Here is a 13,992-nt window from a genome sequence, read left to right on the forward strand (position 1 = left end):
GCAGTGCCGGCTTGACACCAGATCCGGGCCAGACCAGTCTGCTATGTGGGTGAAGACGTGGTTAACAATAAATAGCAGAGCAGTCTGCCTCGAGCTGGGTTCATGAGCTCAGCTGACACTTTCAGTTCAGGAAAAGTGCCACAGTCAGAGAGATGAAGGAAGAAGAGCGTACAGCACAGAGGGAGAGGAGGTGTTGATTGGGTCGGCAGAGAGCTCGAGAGGATAGAGGTGGGCGTATCGATCCAAATATGGATGGTATCAATACCAACACTAGTATCGGTATCAATACTTTGCTTTTATCCATCAAGTTCTGTATGCAGCCCGCTGAACTGTGTTCATTCTTCCTTTGGAAAACATAAACGTCCCCAGCTTCGTGTGCGTTACAGACAGGAAAAATCCAAAAACCTGGTTTGAAAACACACGAACACCTGAAAGGTGTCTTTCATTGTGTTAACTAATTATTGTGGAAAGTAAAAATCGCAGGGACAGTGGTGAGAACTGATCTAATAAGTCACGGCACATGACTCTCCTCCAATCAGCTGCCTGAGTAACTTTGGATCCACACCAATATATTTGTAGTGTGACACAGAAATACTGTGGATGTTTGAGATGTCCATGTTAAATGACAGAAAGGTATACGTGTTCAAATAGCATCAGCCAACACACAACGGCAGGTTTTTTATGGTAATCCTTCATAAATGAACAATAAGCACACTGATGTCCTGTAATGATTATGGAGCTGTAACTTCAGATACAACAACACATGAAGTTTTGGTACAAAGTGTGGGATCAGGATGGTTGGCACCACCCTGAATTTTACTGGTATCGGATCAGAAGGTACATCAGTGGGATCGCGCACGAGTAGTGTGAATGAACAGATAACTGTGTGTGTGGGATCTCATCTGGCGAACGGTGGACCGACGAGCGGGAAAGAAAAGAGACCGGACTTCTGAAGATGTTTCATCTGAGAAGCTTCTTCAGCTCTAACACCAAATGGTGGAGAGCCCCAGAGAGGGTCGCTGACCCACTATTGATCATCTACCTCATCACATGACCCAAGGTGTGAGTGGGTGTTAAGATGACCGGATTATAGATGGCAGACAGTTGGTGTGGTGCTTCTTTCACTCCTCATTCAAACCATCTGTCTTCCCTGTCCAACATGTGGATACTGACATCCTCAAAGACTGACCTTTGACCTTTAGATGCAGATGAACAGCTGAGTCCTGTCGAGGTGGCTGTTTGGTGTCTCCAGTGTGTCTGAGTGTGTGGCTGGGTCTGAAGGACACTGAGACGTCGTGGTGGGGAAGACTCCTGAGTCTGCCTTCCACAGGGTGGAGGTACTGCTCTGTGTGTGGGAGCTTCAATGTGAAGCTTTCCATTCTCCTCAGTGTGCACAGAACACTCCAGAAAACCATGATCCTTCCACTGAGCTGATGTGATGGCTGGGTAAATGGATGAATAGACCTATATGTTGACAGGTGGATGAATGGTTGAATCGATGGATCCTCTGTGGAGGTCGTCATGAGCACCAGATTCCTTGGTGTCCACCTGGTGGAGAACCTCTCCTGGTCCCTCAACACCAGCTCTATAACTAAGAAGGCCCAGCAGCATCTCTACTTCCTGAGGAAGCTGAGGAAAGCCCATCTCCCTCCATCCATTCTCACCACCTTCTACAGAGGGACTATCGAGAGCGTCCTGAGCAGCTGCATCACTGTCAGGATGGTAACTGCACCGTATCGGATCACAGTACCCTAGAACTGACAGTGAGAGCAGCTGAGAGGATCATCGGAGCCTCTCTTCCCTCCATCACAGACACCTATCACACCTGCTGCATCCATGGAAAGAGATACTGGAGCATCCAGACCCTCACTGGCAGACTGAGAAACAGGTTCTTCCCCCAGACCGTCAGACTCCAGAACACACACACACACACACACACAGAGCCACTGTTATTGTTGCACTTTTCTTTTGCACTGTTTTTGTTTTGTTTGTTGCAGTTTTTGCACACCGTGGTCATGGAACGAATCAATAGACTGATACGTTAATGGGTGGATGAACAGGTAAATGGATGGAGCCGCCCTCCAACTCCGTGTGCCCGCCTCCACAGCGCCCCTCATCGGCCTGCAGAAACTTTTTTCCCCGCTGTTGTTACTTCCTGTTTAGTCCGGAGCGGAGCCTCGACTGTCCCCCGGGTCTTCGCCGGTGTCCTCTACCTCTTTGTGTCCGTGTGGTCTCGGACTCACAGCTCACCTCCAGCCCTCGTCGAGCCTCTGGGAGGACGCGGGTTCGGTGTCCGGGACTGCGGGCAGGGAGCCGGGTTGAGCTCTCCCGGGGAGCCGGTGTCCGCCTGGTTCTTCCGCCGTGCGGTCCTGATGGATTTTACTTAAATGTGTCCCCGTGAAGCAGCAACAGTGCGCCGTGCTAATGCGCTGATTAGCCGGCTCTGCTAACCAGGTCAGTTAAACGCGCTGACCTTAAGGTGCTGTTTTCACTCACTTCGAGCTAAAGCTGCTAACTTCCAGCGCTGCTAGCCGCCACTGAAAGTCCCGAAAACTGCGCTTTAAACTGGGCTTTGAGAGTCTCCCGGGTGTCGGAGCTCTTTCGGGTCTGTGACTTTATTGAAATTGTTGTTTTAAATTAAGTTTAACTTCGGTTTAACACGCAGGGCTGTTAAACACTGGCTGTGAGTGTTTGCTAAGTTTGATTGAATGTTGTCTAAATGGACAAAGAGTCAAAGTTTACCGGTCAAATAGTTCCTTAAATCTAAGAGAAGCAGGCAGAAGGTCAGCCCACGCTCAGCGGAGCCTTTATTCTGCTTTATTTTCAGTCTTCAGCGGACTGACTCTTAAATTCGATATTTGGTTATTGAAGTTTTGAATGGGGTGGACCTGGCTGACCAGTAAAGCTGGGTTTAGATGTGGATTAAAAGTTTTCACTTGGTCCTAAACTGTTTAAAAAAATGTTCAAATGATTTAAAAATACAAAATTCTGGGTTTATCGAGGATCCAGGGACACACAGGATGAGTTTTCACCGGGGGCTTAATGTCTTGTTAGGCGTAAAATTAGACGTTTCTTTAACGAGGTTTTGAATGGAGTTTTGAGGCCGAGCCTCTGGTTGGGTTAAAGTTACTTATTTGGGCTAAACTGGGCTACGCATCAAGTCCTGAGTTAAACTGGGTTAGTACCTGAGTTGTGTACTGGGTTCAAGGGTGGGTGTCAGTTTATATGGTTTGAATTGGACTAAAACTGTGAGTTGAAGGTAGTTTTGGGGATTCTGTGTTAAACTGGGGTCCTGTTTGGATCTGTACTGGGTGCACTGGAGCATTGAGGCAGGCCTGGTGTGTTTCTGCTCTGTGTTCCTGACCCTCACAGGTGTGTTCTTGTTCGTGTCTCATGCAGTTGGTTCCGGTCTAAGTGGGTTTGGTCTCAGCTTTAGCTCACCATGGCAGAGCTCCACCAGGCGCCCACCTCACTGTGCTGCTGCCGTAAATCCCTGCCGGACTCCGGGGGCCGGTGCTCCGGGGACTCGGGCCGGCCCTCTGCGGGCCCGGGTCCGGAATTCCAACGCTGCCCCCTGGTGGACGTGGCGTCCGCATCGAACTTCAGGAGCTTCCAGCTGCGTCACTTCCACCTGGACCTGCGGCTGAACTTTGCAGTGAAGGAGATGAGCGGCTGGCTGGTTCTGGACCTGGTTCCAGTCCAGCCGGGGGTCTGCTCCCTGATCCTGGACTCCCACCCTTCTTTATTGATCCACTCCATAGACTGTAAGGTCCCGGGGGCCCGGCAGCAGGAGCCCGTGTCCCTCACCTACCGTGTGGACCCATTCACCGACTACGGCTCGTCGCTCAGCATCAGCCTGCCAACCGCGGCGGTGAAACCAGGCCGGGCGGTCCAGATCACGGTCCGCTACACCACCACGGATGGGCCGGCTGTAAGGAGACGACACTGTGTCTGTACAGCGTGAGCACGTTGAAGGTGACCGCAGCGTGACCCGTGTGTGTGTCTGTGTGTGTGTCTGCAGATCTGGTGGCTGGACTCGGAGCTCACCTGCGGTCAGGTTCGTCCTCTGGTCTTCACTCAGGGTCACTCGGTGTGTAACCGCTCCTTCTTCCCCTGCTTCGACACGCCGGCTGTCAAGAGCACGTACACTGCCACTGTTCGGGTGAGTCACACGGAGCCCAGGTAACATCAGCGCGGTGACAGAATGCGTTTCCTTAAACACCTGCAGTCACGCCGTTTCTGCTTCTCCTCCTCGGCAGGTCCCGGAGGGCGTGACGGTCCTCATGAGCGCGTCTCGGAGTTCGTACTCCAAACAGGACCGCGTCTTCCAGTTCTCCATGGAGTTTCCCATCCCCTCCTACCTGGTGGCGCTGGTGGCCGGCGAGCTGCAGCACGTAGACGTCGGGCCGAGGTCGCTCCGCGTAAAATAACGTTTTCATTTTCATTATTTATCAAAATAAGTCCAAATATTTTTTTGCAAAATAAATTTCAGTGTAAAATATTTTGATGTTTTTGACGATGAGTAAGTTTGAAACATGTTACATCAGTTTGTTTGGATAAAAGCAAAAATTTAAAAAATGATTTTAGTCAAACAAACAGATCATTTTTGATATTTCTGATGTTAAATCAGGGGTGGAGCACTCCAGGCCTCGGTGTCCTGCAGGGGTCACCCTGGGTCAGCACACCTGAGTCACATGATGAGCTCATCACCAGGTTTCTGGGGAATGTTTTCATTTAGCTGTTTAAATCAGCTGTTGCGTCTAAAACCTGCAGCACACCGAGGCTCGAATTATTAAAATACTGTAAATGAGTGAAAAGCATCTAAGAAATATATGAAAGATAAATGTGAGATAAAGGATCCTGAAACATTCGTCAAAGATGATAATAAAATATTTACATCTGTGCAAAAACACATTTTGACCTTTGGCCAATCTTTTTTCAGGAGTCGTGTGTGGGCGGAGCCTTGCCTGTTGTCCTGCGCGGTGAAGAAGCTAGGGGGCAGCGTGGAGCGCTGGCTGGGCGTCGCCGAGGACCTGTTTGGACCTTACCTGTGGGGCAGGTGAGCCTCTAAGTTTCTGACCAAACTTTCTTTAAAACATCCGCAGCGACGCTGACATGGCTCGTCCTCAGGTGCGACATCGTCTTCCTCCCTCCCTCCTTCCCCATCGTCGCCATGGAGAACCCCTGCCTCACCTTCATCATCGCCTCCATCCTGGAGAGCAGCGAGTTCCTGCTGATCGACGTCATCCACGAGATCGCCCACGGCTGGTTCGGCAACGCCGTCACCAACGCCACCTGGGAGGAGATGTGGCTGAGCGAAGGCCTGGCGACATACGCCCAGCGGAGGATCACCACGGAGGCCTACGGTAACGCTGCGTTCACTGTTTCAGATTTTATGTTTTTGTTGGCGAGCTTTCAAAACATTTTCAGTGTTTAGATGTTTGAACCTGAAGTCACGAACAGCTGATTATTGATTTTTAAAGTAAAGACAAGTTCAGCCTCAGTCCACATACTTTTGGTCACCTCGCGTTACCTGTCACCCCCAGGTGAGCCGTTCACCTGCCTGGAGACTGCTGTACGATTGGACGCCCTCCACAGACAGCTGCGTCTCCTCGGAGACAACAACCCAGTGAGCAGGCTGCAGGTCAAGTTTGAGTCAGGTGACCTTCCCACCCACACACACACACAGATGGAGGTGTGGTGTTCACTCGCACAGGTGAGATGACATCACTGTTACCTGTTCCAGGTGTGAACCCCAGCACGCTGATGAACCTGTTCACCTACGAGAAAGGTTTCTGCTTCGTGTCGTATCTGTCAGAGATCAGCGGGGACGTGAGACGCTTCGACTGTTTCCTCAGGGTCAGCGCGCACACACACACACACACACACACACACACACACACACACACACACACTGGAGTCATACATGTGTCACGTGTGTTCCAGCAGTGACTGTGACAGTTTGTTTGTGGACAGCAGCTGAGTTGCTTTCACAGTCAGTGTCCACATACTTCTGCTCCACATTTCCATGGATTTACATTTCACCAGGATGTTTTACATGAGTGCTGCTCAGAGTCATGTGACCAGTGTTTGCCTCGTGTGTGTGTGTGTGGTGTGTGTGTGTGTGTGTGTGTGTGTGTGTGTGTGTGGGTCACAGGATTACATCTCAGAGTTTAAGTTTAAAAGCGTGGTGGCTCAGGACCTCATAGACTACTTCCTGTCTTATTTCCCGGAGCTGAAGGACACCGCTGTCGCTCAGAGAGAAGGTCAGGAGACACTTTCAGCTCACCTGTGTGTCAGCAGCCTCCTAGTCTCCTCTGTGACATCACTTCCTGTGTGTGCGCTTGCCCTCAGGTCTAGAGTTTGAGCGTTGGCTGAGCGGCTGCGGCCCGCCTCCCTATGAGCCGGACCTGTCAGCGGGTGGCGCTCTTATTGGGCCCGTCCAGGATCTGTGTGACCTGTGGAGGAACGCCGACCCCCCTGACCTGGAGGCGCTCGCGACCTTTGACCTCTCAACCTGGAGTACCTTTCAGATCGTCCTTTTCCTGGACCGCATGCTGGACCATTCGCCGCTGCCGCACAGTACGTTGCCATAGCAACACTGCAACACATCATTCAGAGCTTGCAATACTCTGCTAGAGTGCAAAGTACTCGAGTATTTGTACTCTGCAGCATGAAACACACGAGTACTGATGAAAGGGATTATGTGACTTCCTGTTTGCTGCAAGTGGTTGTGATTGGTGACGAGGTTGCGGGCCGTTTCTCAGTACTCAAGTACGTGAGTACGTACTGGCTCCCGTTCACACGGGAGTTCGGACTTCCCGAGGATGCAGCGCGATCGTTCTGTTATTGGAACAGCAGTGTAGGTGATGACATCGCAACTCCACCCCCTCTTAATTTAACCGTTACACATGATGTACGCAGATTTATTTCAGCACTTTGACAGATCATCTGTTTCATACAGTGAAGCACAATCACTGCGAGACACAGGCTTCATGTCTCCTAATCAACAAAGTACACGTGCAAAACAAACGTGAGACGTTAGAACGCTTTTATTTTAGTAAACACTCAGTACTCACAACAGACAGCTGGGGTTTGGAAGAGTCTGGAGCAAATCGGATCGTTGTTGGAGCAGCGTTGAGGGTCTCCATGCTAGGGCTGCACGATTTTGCAGAAAATGAGAATCACGATTTTTTTGCTTAGAATTGAGATCACGATTCTCTCACGATTTTCTTTTCCAATATAAATATTTATTGCACTTATTAACTGCACATCAACTTCGTAACAGTTGAGACTGAACATAAAAACAACAAATGTCTCACATTTTGTCGTTTCCTCGACACTGCGTGTATAGAGCAGGTAGTGCAACATTTGAAAAATAGTTGCGGGACGGCACTGTGTAGTGTTTGTCTAGGGTGTTGATCATTTTCCTAAATCCCTCGTTTTGCACAGTGTTGATGGGAGCCATATCTTTGGCCAGGTGATAAGTGATCGCCTCCGTAATTTCTTTGTGCCTGCGGGAGTTCGACGGGTATGGGGAAGCGCTGTATAAGGTTCCTGTTATTGATGTTTGGGTGGTTGACCGGGACGGATTTTCTCCTGTCACTTTCTTGGCCTTTACAACTTCGTCATCTCTCACATGCTCTCCGTTGTTGTTTTTGTTGTTTTTTTAAATAAACTTTATTTGTCACATTTTAGACATACAGTTAGGAAAACAGAGATCACATAACAGATGACATTGTAGTATTACAATGAGGAGTGCTCTCCGTTGTTTTTTCCCTGCCAGCTGGCTTCTGTATCACGTGGTATAAGGCTCCGCCCTTGTCATTTGTTGAGCAGGAAGAGTGAGCGCTTGTTGTCATGCAGATTATGTCCCGGATCAAAATGCGGTACAATCGTCATCTTTTTTTTTTTTTTTTTTTTAAATCGTTGTCATTTGGAAATGAGAACGCACATAAGTATGAATTGAGATCGCGATTTTCTAACGATTAATTGTGCAGCCCTACTCCACGCATCAGCACGCTGTTTCTGCTCCCGGTGAAACTGTTTCCTCCTGAATTTAAATATTTTAATGTTAGATTTGATACTTTGAATGAGAACAGTACTGCGACTGATGACGGATCACAAGTACACATATTGAGAAACGGCCTTGAAGTTCCTCACCGTGCAGAACACAGGAAGTGATATGACAGGTGGCCACTGGAGGTTCAGTGATGTAATGATGATGTCACTGCGCAGGTGTGATGGCGAGCCTGTCGGACTCGTACTCGTCGCTGTTCGACGGGCTGAACGCCGAGGTGCAGATCCGCTGGCTGCAGATGGTGGTGAGGAACAGCTTCTACCCCGACCTGCCGCGAGTGCGAGCCTTCCTGCACAAACACGTAAGTCCCGCCCACCTGCCTGTTGGGACGTTCAGCCAATCAGAACAGGCATAGCTTTAAGAGGGTCGCTCAGATACTCTGTCATGTTTGCTCCTCCCTCTCCGCAGACGTCCAGGATGTACACAGTGCCGCTGTATGAGGACCTGGTTGCTGGGGTGATGAAGTGTGTTGCCGTGGAGATCTTCTACCAGACACAGCGGCGGCTGCACCCGAACCTCAGACGCACGCTGCAGCAGATCCTGTTCCAGACCAGCTCGACCAATCAGAACGGCTCCGCTCTGCCCGTTGTGCCTCCCTCCTCCTCTGGCTCCACCCCCCCGCAGGAGCTGACTGCTGCCGTGGCGACTGCCTCCCCTGGCGGCGCTACCGGAACAACTGCCGCCATTGCGCTGCGTGATGTCAACGTCTCGGCGTGATGACCGGACTACAGGAAGTAGAAACAATCAAAAGAAAGCCTCACTCCAGATGTTTTAAAGGGTTTGACGGGGGTCAAAGGTCACTGCTTGAAATCTTGACCTGTGGCCGGGGCCCCCGAGGAGGGCCCTGGTTGGACCCTAGAGTGTTTTTATGCGACTGACGACAGAGCAGAGGTCAGGTCGTTCTTCTTCTCAGCTTCTGGCAGAAACACGCCACCAGGGCACCGTCACATGATCAGGCTGCGTTCGTGCTAACTTGCACAGAAACACGTTAGTGTGGGCGGAGTTCGACTGGGCAGGGACGCAGACACCATGCTTGCTGATGATTCAGCTAGAGAAACATTTGATCCTGACGCTCGTCCTCTGCCCGTGCGCTTGCTGCTGGTTGGTTTCGCCCTTCGCCGTGAGTGCCTTTGCCTTGTTGAAGTCTCTGCCCCCATCACTGTGTGGGCGGAGCCTCTGTGAAAGTGTTTAAAGTCTACCTCTACTTGTGTGGACTCACCTGAAGAACCTTAGAACACCAGCAGATCACCTTAATGGTGCCTTCGCTGCAGCTGGGAACATGCAGCCTTCTGTTTGCCTGGGCTCTCCAACGTCCCACCGACACTGAACGCCTCCTCGCTCCCTGAATGTTGAAGATAACGGTTGAAACCTCATGTTTACCTGACCTCTGACTAAACGAGCCCACGGGACCGGTCCGATGGGCGAACTCGCATTGCCTGTTTGTTTTTACTGTTTTATGGACGTTTGTTTTTATGAACTCTGCTGACCCTTTAATAAACACCGATACTCAATCAGTATCCATTAAGAAAATTCAGAACTGAATGAATGCATCTTTTATTTATATTCATGAATTGGCGTGTCAATAACTGAAACTGTTTCCTGTTTGATCACGTGTTTGATTAACAATAAAATGATTGTCTCTATGGGTGCTTTCATTCTCAGATTAGGCCGGAAAAGTCGGACGTGTTTGTCGTTAGCTTGAAGGGGCATAAGTGCCGGAAGCTCTACGGCTTTCCCTTCACAATAAAAGCTGGAGGAGCGGTCCGTTACAGGATGATTCAGCGGTTCGTTTGCTCTCGTCCGAGCTGCGGAAACAGGCAACGATCGGGGCTCGAGTTTATTCAGGAGTCGGGCTCTGCTGTGAGCTCATGAGTTCAGCCCGGATACAGGGGAGGGACGTGATGTCACGTAAACAGGACGGCGGGAAAAAGAAAAGCGTTTCTGGGTCGAGGACATATGTTCTGTACCTTCAGGGAGTTTGAATATGCGGACCTACAAAATTGGTAACCATAATAAAAAAAAATAAGATAAAATAACTACATGACATATAAATAATAAATAAAACTGAATGAGAACAAAAAGCCCCAAAAGAAAAATGACCTTTAATGTGGAGACTGAACTTCTGACGGAGCAGCGGGTTTAAACTGACGTTGTGACGTAATAACGTGGAGGTGTGTGTGTGTCATCGTTTCGCAGAGTCCAGATATTTTTTTTACTTTTGCCTGCGTTCACTCAGGTCTTATTCTGAAGGGCCCGAGCGGAAGTGTGTGTGTTGTGTGTGTGTGTGTGTCTTGACGGCGTCGGGAGGAGACGAAGCATCAGACCCGCACCAGCTGCACCGACACATCTGGACCGGGAGCGAAACCTCTGGAGCGGAGACGCACTCGAACGGAGCGCGGGCGCGCAGACAGGTGCACAGGTGCGTCTCCTCAGCGTCCTCCCGTGACCGCCACGCCGGGCTCGCGGGCATGGCGGAGGAGACCCGCGTCATCTACCACCTGGAGGACCAGGACACCCCCTACCTCATCCGCATCAACGTGCCCGCGGAGCGCGTGACCCTGGCGGACTTTAAGCACGTGCTGAACAAACCCAACATAAAATTCTTCTTCAAGTCCGTGGACGACGACTTCGGGTGAGTCACGTGGTCCGTGCGCTCATTGATCCGTGATCGGGTGAGTGTATTGTTCCCGTCACGCGTCACATGATGTTTGTTATTCTTAAAGAACAATCACCCTCCTGCGCATGTCTGGGTGGAGCAGCTGAAGCTGACCCTCAGCAGCAGCGGGACCTCAGACGCCTCACAGGGAGAGCTCCGCCCCCCCTCACCTGCCTCCTGTGGAGCAGGTGTTCTCCCCTCAGAGCTCAGAGCTGGAGGTCAGAGGTCAGCGTGCAGCCACGCCTTTGGCGCCATCGGGGTGCTCCGCCCTCTTTGCGGCCTCACACTTGGAGAAATCCTAAGGTGGCGGCAGCAGAGCCCGGTCGGAGCCTGGAGCTGAGCCGCTCCACCCGACGCTGCACCTGCGGGCTCGGGGTCAAAGGTGAACGAGTCCGCTGTGCCGCACGTGTGCAGCAGCTGTGGTGGACAGGGCGGAAACTGGGTGGTTTTTCCTGACAGGAAGTTCTCTAGAGAACATCTCGCTCCGCGTGGATAAGCCTTGTCAGCCTTCATCCACCCATGTTCACATCTGTTCATATCTGTGGCGTCCCCGTGACATCGGGCTCCCCAACATGTTCCCGCCCTTCGCTCTCTGTATTCCAGACCGCCCTCGCCCTCCGGTCTGAGGGTGGCGCTCCGGGGCTCCTCCTGCACGTTTCACCTACTCTGGTTTTTGCAGAGGTTTTATGGAGCGGCGCTGTGATGTGGGCGTGCTGCAGCAGGTTCCACGCCTCAAACTCATCTCTGTGTTTGTGTGGTTTTAAACCCACACACACAGGTCACAGCCTGTGGACTTGCACACTCATACTACACAAAAACACCAAGTTTATTCCATGACGACATATTTGTAACCAACACTCGTTAATATTCATGCACGTCAGCTGTTGACGGTTCGTAAGCCCAGCCTGTGTTTCAGTGTGAGCTGTTTATTTTTATTCACTCATTTACTCTGAACCTCTGATGAAACAACTGTTTAATAATCTGAGTTTCTATAATCCCTGCACACACACGCACACACACACACACACACACACACACACACACACACACACACATGCACACACACACACACACACGCACACACACACACACACACACACACACACACACACACACACACACAGGGCTTTTATGACAGACTGTATGAGTTAAAACCAAAATCCCTTTTGTGTTTCCTCACATGAGGTTGTGTGTTTGCCTTCCTGTCTTTGTGAGGACCTGGTGCCGACGTTGGGGGGGGGGGGTGGCAGCTGCGTGGAGGTGCACAGTTGGTTTCAGGGTTCAGATTACAACCAGGTTCAGGTTTGGGGGATGGAGTCCGTGACTACGTGTCCTCACAAAGATAGGCAGACCAACACATGTGTGTGACCCCTCTCAGCTGATGCTGCGATGATTGATCGATCGGTCTGCTCAGTATTGATCTGTGACTCTGAGTGTAACAAAGAGGAGGAGACGTCTCAGAGGAGAACACCGGGCGGGGTTAGTGTCCCCGCCACAGCTGCAGTAATACTCACACTGTGAATATGAGATGGACGTAGCCATCATGACACCGCCCACTTTAAACCCTCAGCGTTGTGGTCGTGATGTTAGTCCAGTTTGTTTCAGGAAGTCACCATATTTGGATGAGATGGAGTACTGAGTTATCAGCTAATGCTAGTTTGGTTAGCATCACACAGACTCAGATACCTGCTAATACCTCAGTGACATCCAATCAAAATCCTTGCATGTCTCTCATTCTAATTGGCTGCCCCTTACAAATATGAGGTTCTGATAGCAGGTGGGTGTGGTTTCTGTATACCTGAGATGCCCACATGTAGCTATTAGATATTTTTGGAGTGCTTATGTTTAATTTTCTTTCATTGCTGTGTTACAGGGTGGTCAAAGAGGAGATCAGCGACGATGACGCCAGGCTGCCCTGTGTGAACGGACGGGTCGTCTGTTGGGTCAGTAACACACTAACACGGTACAGCTGAGTTTATGAGGACTGTTGATGATGATTAAGGACAAACTTGTTCCTTTGTCTCAAAACGACACAGTCAGGCAAAGCACACCTGCAGGCACACAACAGCTTTTTTCAGTCACATCATAATAATATTCAAACTTCTTCTGCTCACCTTCAAGGCCATTCATAACCTCGCTCCTCCTTATCTTTCTGACCTGTTAACCACTACCTGTTCTGCCCGTTCACTTCGATCTTCCTCTTCTATCCAGCTTGCTGTACCTTCCTTCCGCCTCACCACCATGGGAAGCAGAGCTTTCAGCTGCTCTGCTCCCAGGCTGTGGAACTGCCTACCCCCAGAAATAAGAAACATTGGTTCTCTCCCCCAGTTTAAATCCCAACTCAAAACTCATCTGTTCAAATCTGCATATTCACTGTGAATCCACTGTTTGTTAATTTTATGTTGTGGTTTTGTTTTATTGTTCTTATTTTGCCATTGTTTTACTATGTGTCTTCCTATTGTAAAGTGTCCTTGGGTGACTTGAAAGGCGCTCATAAATAAAATTTATTATTATTATTATTATTACATCAAAACACTGAAAACACATTTTGTTGTGTTATTAATTGGATAACTGGAAGACACTGAATGGATTCTAATTAAAAGCTTCCCTCGCTCCACTCTCAAACCTTTATTACGGAAAATACTTTATGTCCCCACGATGTCAGTTGTAATTTGTGTCCTCACAGTGGTGGTAAACAGGCACAACACACACACACACACACACACACACAGGTGTGTCCTGAGCCTTCAGGTGTTCATCATGTCTCTCCTCCTTTCAGTTGGTGTCATCAGACACCTGCCAGCTGGATTTCAGAGGTTCAGATATCCAGTCTGTGGCCACGCCCACCAGCTTAGCCCCACCCCCCATAGAGAGGACAGGTGGTATTGGAGACTCCAGACCGCCATCTTTCCAGTGAGTACACCGGGGCCCGGAATACAAAGCGTGTTTTAGCCTAGGCCTCAGTGCTGACAGAAAGTGATGTCATGTCTGTCTCAGTGCTGCTACTGTGAGCCATGATGAGCTGCAGGGGTCAGAGGTCAAACCTGCTGTTTCAGAGAGGCTGCAGAGGAAAGATGTGGGTGACCAAGGTAAGACGCAGAGAGAGAGAGGTGCCGCCTGCACACTTGTTAAGCAGTGACAGGCATTTCCTGCCATCTGCTGATTGGCTGTGGTCTCTACAGGTGATCGCCTGAATGGCCATGCCCACTGTCCAGCTGATATGAGGGGGGTGGAGCCAACAGGTGGCGGCGACAGT

The 13,992-nt window shown here is 50.2% G+C and overlaps 2 protein-coding genes across 2 annotated transcripts in view; both read left to right on the forward strand.

Annotated features, from left to right (window-relative positions):
• The first annotated feature begins 2,133 nt into the window (after window positions 1-2,133).
• On the forward strand, window positions 2,134-9,723 carry rnpepl1 (arginyl aminopeptidase like 1). Its single transcript, XM_031759021.2, has 12 exons — window positions 2,134-2,454; window positions 3,400-3,931; window positions 4,022-4,162; window positions 4,260-4,411; window positions 4,943-5,059; window positions 5,131-5,366; window positions 5,547-5,660; window positions 5,747-5,859; window positions 6,158-6,266; window positions 6,355-6,582; window positions 8,239-8,381; window positions 8,489-9,723. The coding sequence occupies exons 2-12, from the start codon at window positions 3,443-3,445 to the stop codon at window positions 8,795-8,797; spliced, it is 2,151 nt and encodes a 716-aa protein (XP_031614881.2). The 5' UTR covers window positions 2,134-2,454; window positions 3,400-3,442; the 3' UTR covers window positions 8,798-9,723.
• Window positions 9,724-9,855: 132 nt separating this feature from the next.
• Window positions 9,856-13,992, forward strand: part of LOC116335330 (segment polarity protein dishevelled homolog DVL-3) — a 28,235-nt gene continuing 24,098 nt past the window's right edge. The window contains exons 1-6 of the mRNA XM_031758989.2: window positions 9,856-10,083; window positions 10,317-10,712; window positions 12,610-12,679; window positions 13,516-13,649; window positions 13,734-13,825; window positions 13,919-13,992. The exon at window positions 13,919-13,992 is cut by the window's right edge and continues 71 nt beyond it. Coding sequence (XP_031614849.2) covers window positions 10,037-10,083; window positions 10,317-10,712; window positions 12,610-12,679; window positions 13,516-13,649; window positions 13,734-13,825; window positions 13,919-13,992 — 813 coding nt within the window. The 5' untranslated portion in view covers window positions 9,856-10,036. The remainder of the gene's footprint in view (window positions 10,084-10,316; window positions 10,713-12,609; window positions 12,680-13,515; window positions 13,650-13,733; window positions 13,826-13,918) is intronic.

Source organism: Oreochromis aureus, linkage group 14 (assembly GCF_013358895.1).
Source record: "Oreochromis aureus strain Israel breed Guangdong linkage group 14, ZZ_aureus, whole genome shotgun sequence".
Taxonomy (NCBI): Eukaryota; Metazoa; Chordata; class Actinopteri; order Cichliformes; family Cichlidae; genus Oreochromis; species Oreochromis aureus.